The sequence below is a fragment of the Vespula vulgaris genome, chromosome 21, assembly GCF_905475345.1.
Source record: "Vespula vulgaris chromosome 21, iyVesVulg1.1, whole genome shotgun sequence".
In the NCBI taxonomy this organism is placed as follows: domain Eukaryota; kingdom Metazoa; phylum Arthropoda; class Insecta; order Hymenoptera; family Vespidae; genus Vespula; species Vespula vulgaris.
The window spans coordinates 316,009-330,002 of NC_066606.1; the positions used below are offsets into that span (position 1 = coordinate 316,009).

Genomic DNA, 13,994 nt, shown 5'->3' on the forward strand with positions numbered 1-13,994 from the left:
CGAGTTCTTTAGCGGACCACTAACGAATTCGAACGATTTCCGACTTTTTCTCGGACACCTACTCTTCGACGTCCTTCGTTTTCTTCGAACGAACCCTTGACCGCGACTCGACCGAAATCCGAATCAGCCGTGCTCGAAAAAGCGAGCGTTAGGTATAGATGGAATCGAATAAAATCTTCTTCGCGAGGAGAGAGAGGGAGAAGGAGATCTCTAATGGGTGGTACTAATGGATACCCGAATAAACTCGGTGCAGGGAAGAGAGGTCGAGTGAGAGAGAGAGAGAGAGAGAGAGGAGGGGGATATAGTTAATTTATGTAGGTTAGTTTAGAAGGTAGCCGAGAAGACGTAGTCGTACAAGGTCGAAATTCGTCGAAAGCGGTAGCATGGTAGGACGACGCCACGAAGAAGCGTAGTTTGTAGTAGAAGCGCATATATGGTATTCTTGGGCGGACGAGTCCGAGAGCACTCGATGGGCTAAGTAAATCAGAGGGCTTTGGCCGAGAAGCCGGGTCGCCCTCTTCAGGGCCAGAGAGGCAGAGGTGCTAGGAGCAACACAAAGGGTTGGCTAAGAGCTCTTCACCGGGCACACTCGGTCTCTCCTCGTCTCTCTCCGAGTTAGCGAGCATCGGCTACTTCTCTCGCTCTCGGACCGACTTGCTCCCTTCGTGACGTGATTGCTACCGAAATGTGTTTACGGCGTAAACCGTATCAAAATGTCGACGTTCGCCATCGTTCGCAACCTCCTACGACGCTATCGTCCCTCGTCCCTTTTTTCTCGAGCACATCGATAAAACCTACTAAGGTCGGCCTTCCGTCAATTTCGAACCATTGCTATCCTTCTCTTTTTATCTCATTCTCATCGAGCCTTTCCACTCTCCTACTTTTCTTCGTCGTCTCGACTTTTTCAAAAGAGGGCCAAACTCCTCCCCTTCTCTCTTCTTCTATTTCAACGGACGCGATCTTCGAAATTGCGGCTCGCCGTTCCTTTCATCGATGGCTGACTCTTCACGGGAAGGCACGAGGAGTCATCCTGCGAGGGGAAGAGAAAGAGAGAGAGAGAGAGAGAGAGGGAGGGAGAGAGTACAGTGGAAATGCGTTTGCTCGAACTCGCGCGATAATATTTTTACATTTTACATTAAAAGCTTCGAACTCTGCTACGGTTTAAGATCGCGAATGATCGACGAACGTGTTTTTATTTTATTCGAAAAGGTTGGAAAGAAAGTAGAGGTTTCTCCCTGTTAAAAGAAAATACTTTCTTTTTACGCCAAAGATATTTTCAATTTAATACGTAGTAGAAAATATTTGCTAGGACTACGTTATAGACGGAGAATCGATTCAGGGACAGCCTTTCAACAGAGCGTACGAGCGTTTTCGTTGTACGGTCTGTACTTGTAGCAACTCTTCCATACCTCGAAGAGACAAATTGCGGAATGGAATCGATAAAAGATCGCGAGCGGCATGGAGACATGGGTAATGATGGTCCAAGCCCAAACACCGAACAAACGAAGATGATCCGGGCGTACACCGGCGCGAGACTTCTCCAAGGTATTCACCGTCCACAGAGCTATGTTGACGACGATGAGGAACGTGATCAGTTCTTTGCCTGGTTTCTCCTTTCCAGTGGTGCAACGTCGTCTCCATGCGATCTAAAGACGATACCGTCGGTGGGATCAGAGAGAGAGAGAGAGAGAGAGAGAGAGACTTGGCGTCAAAAGAAAATTCCTTGGACTTTTCCGCGATAAAATCGATGGACTCGACGACGGCCTTTGACCGCTTCGAAAAGAGACTTACTTTAACGAGTAAAGTTTGGCAGGTGCTCTGCACCAAGGTTAAGAAATCCGTAATCAAAGACAGCACCCACATCGGACCCATGGTTAAGAGGCTACCGACTATTCCAAAAAGACAATGCAAATAAATTCCAGCCTGAGCTGCCGCCAAAAGAGTCGAGTCCAGTCGCGGAGCTTTCGAAGATACTTTTTCCTCCAAATTTCGAATCTTCCAAGCACCGGATATAGAAGCGGCTACACCTGTGTCGTACGTAATATCGAGATATCAAAGTTCGATTGAATTATCGCTATGAAGGGTTCGAGTTTGTTACATCGAATAAAGTCTATTACCTAAGGATAAGATCGCGGCTTCTAGGGCAGTAACTTGTTGTATCGCCATCTTGTGCTTTGCTTCTTTCAAAACGAAAAACATGATCAAACTTAAAATCGTAGCAGCTACTAAAAGTATTCCACCAAAGAGGCCTCTGAAGAAGAAAGAAAACCTTATGTAGTTGTGACCTTGCGAATTAGTTTCTTCTTTTTCTTTTTTCGTTCTTCTCTTATATTCGAAGTAAGTGATACCTATGAGCACTGGTGCAATCGATACTGAGTCTATGCATCGATCTTGCCGAATGTTCGCTCTTCGTTTCGGTTCTTTCGTCCGTTCTCTTCCACATTTCGAAAAGTATTACCGCGCATATCAGACTGAACTCGATCGTGCAAGGGAAGAGAAAGGGACTGGCGTCGCTTAAGAGCGATTTCAGAATCCCTTCGTCACCCTCGTATGCGTGGCCCAGTTGATCGATCTCGTTGTGCGTCTCCTCGATGAGAGCCTGAAATCAAAGGCGTCGCACAAGAGCCGTATACGGAAAATCGTACAACAGTTTGGATAGCCTTTGCTAATCGCTTTAATCTCTCAATCAATTAGGAATTAATTTTAATCGCGAGAATCGCGCTAACTTTTTCTTTCTCGTTTTTGCTGACGCATATATATATACGCGCGCGCAAATATATATACACATCAATTGCAATTCACTTGGCTCGTGCTCGAATCCGAACGCCGAAAGTTCATCTCGCTTTATCGCGAAATTATTATTTTCAATATCGATAAGCGCCGACTTCGATTTCGACAAACATCGGGGTTGCGGGCTTTGCTTTATAAACGCATGGGACTTGTTTCCGATATTCATATCGAATTGGATGCCGATAAATATTACGTTCGATTTCGATAAATACCAAATTCGTTTAATCGATTCACATAGGTATTAAAAGCTTATCGATCATGGCAACGTAATTTTCACGAGCTTTGCATTTATTGGTCGAACCTTTGTGTTTTTATCTTTTCTCGAACGAAATGTCCTTGCACGTTCTCTCATTTACAGTTTGGAATTTTTCCGATTCAGGGCGAAATGAAACGAAGGAACGTACAATAATCTACCCGTTTAACGTTTCCAAAACGTAGCGTTGGTAAAGCCATCGGAACGATGCATCCTATATATCTGTACCTAATGTTTTTCGAATTAGTTTGAATTACTACACTCGAATTACGTCATATTGATTTGGGCCGAGAGGAGGCGTACGGAGTACTTCGTTATTCGCTGTGGAAGTAATGATATGTTGATAATATGCGCATCCATGCTGTACACTTAACGGATAACGTATATCGAAATTATCGCTTATGCGCGTAGGTAGATATGTAGAGGCATGGGAAAGGTGTGCCACGTTCTCTAACGATTATTAACAGAGATTCAAAGTAGAGACAGTGAATTGTAAATAATTGCGACGCGAATCACCTGAAATCGGGATCTTCGAAAAGAAGACAAAAAGTTTTCATCGAGCTACTGGTCGGTTAGAAAAATATCGAAAAAAGTGAAATAGTAGATGGGCGTTTTTCGCTTACCTGAAGCCACTCGCAGAGATTCGTCGCGATCATATGCATCAGGCCTAATTTCGCGAGTGCACCGAGTCTCGCAAACTCAAGATTTTTACTGTTAAGGAATATAAAGTGCATCTGAGCTGTGATCAGGAGTAATCTAGCGGCTGGTGTAATCGCCCTGAATGGCCCGGAAGCTATTTCCGCCCCAATTTGCAATCCGGTAAATACCAATGAACCGGCACCAAATCCTACAGCGCCGAATCTCAAACAAAAGCTTCCATATTGTTGCGCCTGAGAAAAGGAAAAAGAAGAAATCTCTACTTTGCTCTCTTTCGTTACTACAAATCTATATGTTCGAGCTAACGATGAGCAAATGAGTGGTAGTACGTTAATAAAGAGTGACAAAAAATAATAGAGGGAATTGTACCTGGCTGGTGTGAACACGTGCACCCTTTTCATCAAAGGTAAAGGTCTCCTCCTGTCTTTTGCCCTGCAGTATCAGCTTTTTTACAGCTTTGTCTTTCAGCATGCTGGCGTACATGGTGATCACGAAAGTAACGCTTCCAAGGTAGAGGTATAAATAAAACCCCTGAAAAGTCGAGTTCCGTCGTATCCTTTGATGTATGGCATTTAAAAAAAGTACAACGGAGAAGGAAAGAGAGAGAGAGAGAGAGAGAGAGAAAAGAAGGACTATTTAACTTTTAGCCTTAACGTCGCAAACTATCCAATTTTTTTTCTTTTTTTTTCTTTTTTTCATTCGACCATTGACAATAATTTCCGCTGCATTTATTCGGTTCGAGGAAAAGGAATGCAAAAGAAATGGATGAGCTTGCTTCGACGTACCTGATTCAAAGCGATCGGTACTTTATGACTGACGCTGGCTGTAACTGGCAACGCGAATCCTATCACTATCAACAGTTTGGCGTAAAGCATGCTTACGGTGGATATCAACTCTCTCGGATGTTTATGTTTTGATTCGTGTTCCGTGGATTGCATGACTTTCAAGATCGGTGCTTTCGCTAATGTGAGTCGAAAACGTTTACGTATCTCTCCCTCGAAAAACTGGAAAAGAATTTCTGAGAAAATTGGATAAAAAATATTTACCTTTATCGACGTCGAGAGCGTTCAAAGACGCGCAAGCCGTATTGACCGGCGTTAATCGCAAATAATTCGTTCGCAACTTTCGACGATCATCGTCGGACTGATACTGATTGTTTGTTTGATTTTCTAAATGTTTTGGATTCGTACGAAGCGATATCGGTAGTCCTACGCTCGGGGCGTGTCCTTGCGAGATATCCTGATCGTGCGGCATGCAAGAAGGCAGCGACATATTACTGCCTATTCCAGAAATAAGAGCTCTGCCGATAGAAAATGGGAAATGCTATATTTTCGTTTGCACGGACGATACGTTCCAGACTTATATCTCACAATTTATGCTCTTTTTTTTTCGAAACGTACGATAGCGTAAATCTTGCTTTGGTTTATGCACGTTGCATGCATGTATATTCAAAGGTATATCCTTTTCGATATTCGACAGTGTTTCGACTTTATCGATGATGTTCTTATATCTCGAGAGAATTTGAAACGAATCGAAGAAGGATAGGGAGAACGATGGATCGTTTTGCGAGATAAAGCGAGATGTACGTACGTTCGAACGAGATCATTTAATTTTACGTTACCCTAGGAGGCCTCGTTTGTGATGGATAACGGCGTTAAATCCGCTGCTTTCCCTTCTCGGACCGTTGATTCTTCCATGAGAGGAAGGCAAATACTTGCTGTTCTCTATTTCCGTGGTAATCGTCATCGGGGTAGACGTAGCTCCCGTTGATTCCTTAGATTCAGAACTTTACGGATGCCAAGGTATTAGAAATAAAGTATGACTCGTAATGAACAATCGATTAAACTTTACGACTTACTTTGTAACGTTAGCCATTTGCTTAGATATCCAAGCAAAATGAGTTACGAACGAACTTACGGATTAATATTTACGCACGGATGCGCTCGTCGCGAGAAGGAAAGAAACGCGTTTAAAATTCTCCCCCTTTCACGGTCTCTCTCTCTCTCTCTCTCTCTCTCTCTCTCTTCTTTATTCGAAGGTAGCGTGACAATCGCTTCCGATTATTCACCGACAATGCGTCAAACTTTTCAGGTTGGCCGTGCTTGGATGAGGCCAGAGAGGATTCGCCTTCTGACTGAAAGTTGGAAATTTATTCTCTAGTAAATTCGCGAGTTTGAATTTTTAGCAGGGCGGCCAACTACTTTCTCTTCTTCTTCTTCTTCTTCTTCTCTTCCTCCTTCTCTTTTTCCCTCTTACTCGTCCTTTTTGTCCTCTATTTCGAAGTCACGCTCTTAATCGTTTCTCTCGAAATATAAATCGAGTGTGCGCGCGAAGGTAAAACGTTTTTAAGTATATTCCTTCGCGCTAGCGAGGTAGAAGACGGTTTATCGATGATAATTTGCAGCGCGTGTAAAACTAGTCGACCGTGTCGGCGTTAAACTGACAAACTTTCGTTTAAATCGCTCTGAAAGGATCCTGGAAACTGTGACGTTATCATCAGAACCGCGTCAGTGGAATGAAACGCGCATTATAGACGCGTAGCCTAGTTTGTTTCTAGCGTGGAAAGCGGACAGGACGATCGCGCACAATTCTCTTTGCGAAAATTAAGGAAACCGCGTTTCTATTCCGACGTTATAACTTTGCTTACTCGTTATCTTTGGGGAAAGGATCGAAGGCCCTCGTTCGGGACGACCCGATGAAAGAAATACGAAAGACTAAAAAGCGAGGCACGAGTTACTTCTTTCGTTTCTGACCGTTTCTATCGTACTCGCACCGATGTTCCTTCGACCGGGAATGCAGTTTCATTTTACTTGCACGTGTTATTAGCACTTTGCAAAACGAAGAATGAAGCGATATACGTACATTGTAAACGCGTTCGTTTTACCATCCAGTGGAAGGAGATAATCGATTGCTCTCGATTGGACAAACGCGTAACGTTTCGGTCGTTTCTCGAAATTATAAATTTCATTCGGTCGAGCGTACATCGTCCTAATGAGTTATCGATAATGGCGGCGTCCTTTTAATTTCTACGCCGAACGAAAATTGCTAAATACGAAGCTAAATACGCACGAGTGGTACGCGCCGTTACGATATATACATATCGACTTTTTTTCTCACGGAGAGACGAAATTCGCATAAGGGACGGATACGAGACATGTCTTTCTCGAGTCGAGAGTCACGGAAGAGAAAAAAGGGAAAGTGAAGAAAGAAAGCGAAGAAAGAAAGTAAAGAAAAACCTTACGAGATTTACGAGACGTTACGAGAAATTTCGTCGACTTTCGATAAAGCCGAGAGACAGTCGGCAAGAGAGCGTTGAGTTTTCAACGATATCGCATGGATTGTTATAAGACCGTACCGGTAGATTCCGTATTATTTTATGAGACTTTTACATGGCGACAGAATTTATAGGGCGATCTTTTAGAGCGTAACGAGTACGAACGGGCGAGAGTTACGTGGACCGTAAACCGATAATGACGCCTGCATCATCCTTTGCTCGCGAGACTGCCCGGAATATACATATTTGTCGAAACGCTTCGAAAATTTAGATTGTTCCCGCTAAACGGTACTAATTGCGAGCAATGCCGATACTTGTTAGCGAGCCGAAGCTCGATTACCGTATCGTACGACGTCGTTCGTAGCACACAAATGCGTTTCGTTCGTACGAAAGAACGCGGCTTTCCCCGAATTCCGCAGGCCGATGATTGACTTTTTTACTTTCTCACCTCTCCTTCTACCATCGTTTGACTACAAATTAAAGACGATCAAACATCGTCGCGCCAAAAATAAAAAGCTCGTCGACAGAAACAAATCAATTTAAGCCAGAGACGCGTTCGAAAATCTCATAATGTTAGATGGACGGAGAGTTAACGACCGTTTCATTATTTTCAATGAAAAAACGACGAAAGAAAGAACGTCGAGAGACCGACCTACGTTCAGGTGAAACTCGGTTCCTCGATGATGTTCTACGGAGCGAAATGGATTCTGAAGAGGAGGACGAGGACGAGGAGAAGGGTGGCGGGAGAAGGGGACCGGGGGAGGGAGCAACCGGAAGGGAGTTCGTCGCTCATCCGCGTTGCTCGACTAGAAGAGCCATCCTCCGTCGGGTTCGACTGCGATGGCGGCGACGACGGTGGTGGTTCCCTGTTTCTGGGACTCCTCGTCGTCCTTGAAAGAGAGAGATAGAGCTCTTTCCTGGGGTGGGGACCAAAGCGATGGAAGAGGGAGAACCGGAAGTGCCCGGATATGAGTTTCCGGCAAGGACAATTTGCAGCGCGAAATTGAATGATCGACTTCGATAAGCGGTCGAAAGAGAGAGAAAGAGAGAGAGAGAGAGAGAGAGATTGCAGGTCCTATATTGGGAAAGAGGAGGGGGCAGGAGAGACAGAGAGAGATAGAGTCGATCGCGACGACTCGAAATGTCGCTATTACGATGATTCGTTAGCGTCATTACCGCCTGTCGCGAGAACCGGGAAAGAGGGCGCGTCCGCGCGCATACGAAATCCATTTGTCCTCCGTTAATTGTTATAATCGCGGAGGTACGAGCTTATTCGCACCGGACAGAGCGTACATGCCGATGGAGGATTCCAAACGTAGCCCGAAGCTAGTCTTTCGGCATATCGTCGAAAATGATCTTATTTTGTCACCGTTCGCGAAAAATGAATAGCATACAGCGTAGAGATCTTCCCTCCATTCGGCCAAATTTTCCTTGGTACGTATCCTGCATCATCCTTCTGATCTTATCCCAAAATATCGGAAAGGTGAAAAATATATCACGGCGTGCTAATAACGTTTACACGTATCGAAGATGCGACGAGCCAATGGCGTCAGTTTTCTCATTTTTGTTATCATTATTTGTAAATAACAAAGTTTACGAATAGACTGCTTGCCCGTACGTTAAGAGAAAAGTAATTCTCGATTTAGATAAATATTGAATATCCATTACACGTAATTATCATCATTACGCGATTTAGATAGACCGATCGGTAGGTAGCCTTTCGCAAGTTCTGATCGTACAAACGTTACCGACAGTGATTGGTATTCGTCGTTGAATAGGACCAAAGGAAAAATGACACAAGTGGCATAATAAACGAAATGGAGGACGAAACTCCATTATGCACCGATTCTTTCTACAGGTGTATCTGCTTATACGGATAAAAAAGAAAAACGAAAGAGTTGCCAGAGGGTAGAGAACGTTTCGACGACTTCGATTTCTTTCTCTACACGGAACAACGACGACGACGATGCAACATACATATTTCGAATACGAAGGCAACGGACCGAACTTGATTTGCCGGATCACTGAAATTGTTGATGCGACGCGTGCCGTGATTGTGTCGTGCGGAAATAAAGGTGAAAGAGAAATAGGCGCTGGCACCGATCGACTGACGACCGCTTGGTTGGCGCTCTTTCGATCGTCCAAAAACGCTCGAATGATTGCGAGAACCGAGTGTCATTTTTGCACGAACGATACGCGCCGTTATAAATCGAACCGCGAACGGGCTATTTACCTGTCCTTTCTCACCAACGTCCATGTCTCTCTCTCTCCCTCTCTCTCTCTCTTTTTCTCTTTCATCCGTACATCGTGGTCAACGCAACCATCACTGGCCACCGGCCTCCGTGATACAGAGAATGAGAGAGAGAGAGAGAGAGAGGAGAGAGAAAGCGGCCACTCGGCCTGCCGACGGTTTCATTGGCGGCATCTATTGGAAAATTTATTCCAATATTTTCAATTAAAGTTAGACAATGCTTGGTTTGATAACGCTACCTGCTATACGCCGTTCTAGTTTACCGAGAGAAAAATAATATAGTACGCGCGAATGATCAGGAACCGCTTTCAGAGGCCGTCCGCGGTTGCGTCGTCGTCGTCGTCGTCGTCGTCGTCGTCGTCGACGACAAACGGGAGGAAAAGAGAAGAAAGGAGCCCTCCGAACGGAGGGAGAAGCTTCGCAACGAGCGACGATGGCGGTGGTAGTGGTAGTAGTCGTTCTATGTCAGCAGCTACCGAGAACGGAAGAAGAGAATGGTGTTGGTTGGCCGTCGTCGAGTTCTCGAACAATACCCGATTTCGTTCGGTTACGTAGCTACGCGACGAACAAGCTATCGACCAACTTTTTGTTCGATCGACTAACGTAATTATAATTCATTCCTTTCGTGGTATCGAGCCTCTATCTTCTCCATACGCAAACGAGAAATTTTACCTACTTTTTCGTGTCTCCATAAACTATATTACATAGCGTGATTCGCGCGGTGCAAATCGTAACGACGTCGACGAAAATAGGGAATGACGACTTTCTTTGTAATACACCTAGATATTGTAGAATAACTTATTTTACATTCGACGTACACGGTGTCGCGAAATCAAGAAAATTTTACTTACTCGTATCATCGTTCGTTCCGTTCGAGAAGCATGTACCTAATCTTCTAGACGAGATCTGCCAAAGGATCGATTCCAAATACGCGTCCTAGCCTTTCAATGAAAAGACATCGATGTCGACTACTGGCAGGACGTTTTGTAAAAGGACACCCGGTACTTTAGTCCGCCCATGCAGGGAACGATAATTAGATGCCTGCCGGCGTGGCCGCAAACGTCACGTGGCTGTCACAAGAGCTGTCATCGCTTCCTGTTAGCGCCGACGTTCGCGAACAAGCGAGAAGGAAAGAGAACGAGGAAGCGAGAGAATGGTCGAAGGTACGATAAGCGAGAGAAGGAGCGAAATACGAGAAACGTAGAAGCTTAGTAGCGCGAACTGGACGATACTGTGATTTGCTCGGACAGTTCGATCACCGTTCTTCGTATACTTCGACCATGCTCCGTGTCAGAGTATTTTCTGTCCCTCCACGGCGAAATGGATTCTTTCACGTAGAAATGTTGAGAATGCATCTTTAATGACGTTCGAATGTTTTCGTCAATTTTTTTTTCTCGAGGAATCCTCGAGCGTACATACCGTTAAGTCTCAATTTATTGCGTTATTATCAATATTAGTTCTTTCCAAACAAATTAATATCTTAGGAAATGAAAAATTTTTTTCGTACGTTCAATGAAAGATTAAGGTTGGCAGATAGGCGGAATAAACGGACGGATGAACGGATATATTAAAAGAGAGAGAGAGAGAGAGAGGGCGGGCAAAGAAGAAAAGTAAAAAGAGAGCCGACCAATAATATGTTACTGCGAAAAGAAAGAGAAGGGAAAAGGGAGAAACCGAATGAACGTACCGAGGAGATAGATGATCTAATGAAATAATAGGATCCAGCTATAGTGAGTCCGGTGCAAGGGAGAGACTGCCCGAAGTTCAATGGAAATGGATGAATGTCCTCGCGTGCAAACCAGTCGGTACGGGTTTCGGGAGGAAAAGCGAAGCCTCTGACTTTAATACCACGCCTGGTGCTCACCACTTTACGATACAACACTGTTTATAATTGAAATCGGTCCTATCTACCATTCGTTCTGTCTTTCGATTTCTCTCCATTATACGTATCTATCGATATTCGCGTCTTTATATTCCGCAACCTTCTCGCGTAGTCAATTATCATGGATTTTGCGATAGAAAATCGTCGTATGAGAAATCATCGAAATGGCAAGGAAACTTACGCAGCGAACGTATCTCTCGTTATTTGAATTATATGCGATATCAAAATCGAGCGTGCCTCGAGCATCCTTGGTTTGGAAAAGCTAGAAAAAAGCATTCCAGCGATAGAAGCTCGAGTAAACGCGCTGCTAGCTTCATATAGCGTACTCTTCCAAAGAAGTCGGAAGGGTAAGAGAGAATAACAGAGGGAGAGAGAGAGAAAGAGAGATAAAGCCCGATTTACGGCATGCTGTGCAATTTAATACTGTGCATTTCAATGCGTTTACAGCGGTGCGCGAAATTGTTAGGGGTAAACTCGTTGCTGGAAATGAGCGCAAACGTGCTTCGAGAGAAACGCTTCGAACGAGTTCCAAGTCAAAAAAGAAGCTTCCGAATTGAAAATCTGCAAAGCTGGACGCTATCGCGTATTACAATGAGTCGTTAGATTACGAATCTGTAGATCAAAAGAAAAACAATTTTTTGTCAATCAGGAAAGAAGGAAATTCCGGAAGCGATGTGGTTTGGTTTTACGCTCGGCGATTGGAAAGTTGTTCTCTGTCGAACAGGCGTGGTCCATTCGCGAGGTCGCTCGAACGGCTCTTCGAGCGCGCGCGCGAGAATTTACGTTTCCGTATTCACCGACGGACGACAGACGAACCATTCGTTATCGCTATTCTTACGGTCGAATCGGACGCGTTACACGCGAATTTCGATTGGCGTTTACACGGAAACGCGACCGGTCCACTCTTGGGGTCTCTTCTATTCAGGAAAATCCATGCTATTTTATAACCAACGAGCGATGCGATTAGCGATCTCGCCTTCGACGAGATTGAATCGTATAAATGCGATCGAAAGGGAATTGACGGGTATTCGTAGGATCGATAGAAAAAAAATCTTCGTTCGTTTGGAGAATCGAACGAAAAAAAAGAGAAAGAAGAGAAAAAAATATATAGAATAAAAGGAAAGAAAAGAAAAACGTCATCGAACGGACGGACACGGATCGACGTGGCGCTCGACGCATTCGCGAGCGACGGACGATCGTCATTGAGATTCGTTATCACGCCCGGACGTTACGACGGAACGTCACGATCCTCGACCGATTCCAATCGAAATGCCTAACTGTATTTCGAATTTTGTATTTTTTATACGAACCGAGAAAAGAAGCCCTGCCTGATTTTACGTTCAAGTTTCTCCCGAGTCCTCTCGATTATTTCCGACTCCTACGGAAATCCGAAAAAGTCGTGTTATTACGGGCGACGAAGATCGTCGAGAGGAAATAGAACGGTCTTACTACGGCCCTAAAATCTTCTCGTTAATTTTCGGATCTATCCGCTTTCTCGTAGGGAATCTCCGACCTCTCGAGATAACGTAGTTGCGTGCTATAGAAAAGGAACGAGAGAATCGAGAGAAAGGTACATAGAGGAGGGAACATGTGTGAACGAAGTGGAAGAGGAAAGAGAGACGGTGCATGCCCTGGTAACGGGGCTCGAGTAAACTGGTAATACTAATGCTAGTAGTAATACCTAATAGCAGCCCGAAGCAGTGCCCGAGCCCGACTCCTTCTAAGTGAATTAACCTCGAGCTAATCTCAAGTTAAGTAAACCCCTAAGCAGACCTCGAGTGATGCATACCTACTACTTCGTACGAACGCCGCACAGGTCCCCAATCTCCTTCCCTTAACGCGTTTTCTCCTACCGTATGTCTGACGCATAACGAAAGGATGGAGCGAGTTTATCGGAAACGACTACGAGATAACACGCCTCTCTCGACTTTGAGCAAAAATTCTTCTCGAAGAATACGTCGATCGCGGTGATTCGCTTAAAGACGTATCGTGGCGGAGATGATGAAAAAGAGGATATGTGTTTCGTCGATAGAAATAATTATCTCTGAATGTTTTCTTTATTTCAGGTCTTAATGAATAAACCAAACAACTCTTTTTCCCGAAGGGTTCTTTATACGTACCCATTTCGTTGCGATCTTGTTACCACTTTTTTCTCAAAAGAAATAAAAAAAAAAGATCGCAGACTTTATTTTTATTCCATCAGACGCAGCCGCTACACGGCTGCGTTATACTATCGCTGCCGATATTAATCTCTCTCTAATTTCATAGTAGCGGGGAGACTTCGGTAATTAACGACGGCGTTGAATTTTTTTTCCTCTTTTTTCTTCCTTTTTTTCTATACTCGCGACACGTGCCGCTTGGCGTGGAAAGAAGCCAACGTAGTGTACGTACCTGCTAGCTGCGTTAATCATCGTCGGTGCAGGTGACACGCTTGGCCAGTCTTCTCCTTTTTTTCCTCGCCTTTTCTTTCTCGCGGTATCACGTTTTTTCTCCGTCTCTCTCTCTCTCTCTCTCTCCCTCTGTCTGTCTCTCTTCCCCGCTGGGGAGTAATTCACGATAAGGAGTCGCAACAGTAAAGATTCGCAACGACATACCTCTATGAATTTCTATAGGATCGTCTTTCTTAAATCGCGCCAAGACCGTCTTCCCTCGTAGATTTGGATTTCAAATAAATTTCGAATCGTCGACGTGGTTACAGATCGTGCAGGTTTCGTCGACAACGAACCAAGTTTTATGGAACGGCTCGCCTGTCACGAAACCCGGACGTCTGCGTCCATGCTGCTTCGATTTTTCTCCGCTTTCTTTATTTCTTCTTCCGTTTTCCTTTCTTTGCGACTTATCCTCATAGGACCTCTACCTGGATTATGAAAAACATGGAATCTTATAG

At 44.5% G+C, this 13,994-nt stretch overlaps 1 protein-coding gene across 6 annotated transcripts; it reads right to left on the reverse strand.

Moving 5' to 3' along the window:
• Nucleotides 1-1,174: 1,174 nt before the first annotated feature.
• Nucleotides 1,175-7,379, reverse strand: LOC127071248 (proton channel OtopLc-like). 6 transcript variants are annotated; one of them, XM_051010293.1, is made up of 11 exons: nucleotides 6,942-7,379; nucleotides 5,559-5,834; nucleotides 5,322-5,486; nucleotides 4,747-5,000; nucleotides 4,486-4,661; nucleotides 4,070-4,231; nucleotides 3,667-3,933; nucleotides 2,349-2,599; nucleotides 2,118-2,251; nucleotides 1,792-2,027; nucleotides 1,175-1,646 (listed from the first exon to the last, which is right to left on the reverse strand). In XM_051010293.1, exons 2-11 carry the CDS (start codon nucleotides 5,573-5,575, stop codon nucleotides 1,350-1,352), a joined length of 1,959 nt encoding a protein of 652 aa, XP_050866250.1. In that variant the 5' UTR covers nucleotides 5,576-5,834; nucleotides 6,942-7,379; the 3' UTR covers nucleotides 1,175-1,349. The 6 variants fall into 6 exon arrangements, with proteins under 6 accessions (XP_050866250.1, XP_050866252.1, XP_050866251.1 ...); XM_051010295.1 differs by having other exon boundaries at nucleotides 5,559-6,182; XM_051010294.1 differs by having other exon boundaries at nucleotides 5,559-6,182; nucleotides 6,348-7,379.
• Between the last annotated feature and the right edge of the window lie 6,615 nt (nucleotides 7,380-13,994).

Excerpts from the sequence above, each read along its gene's own strand:
- LOC127071248 (XM_051010293.1), bottom strand. Across the intron at positions 5,001-5,321 it reads CACAAACGAGGCCTCCTAGG|AGCTCTTATTTCTGGAATAG; the intron begins GTAACGTAAAAT and ends TTCTATCGGCAG. Across the intron at positions 2,252-2,348 it reads GATTGCACCAGTGCTCATAG|AGGCCTCTTTGGTGGAATAC; the intron begins GTATCACTTACT and ends TTTCTTCTTCAG.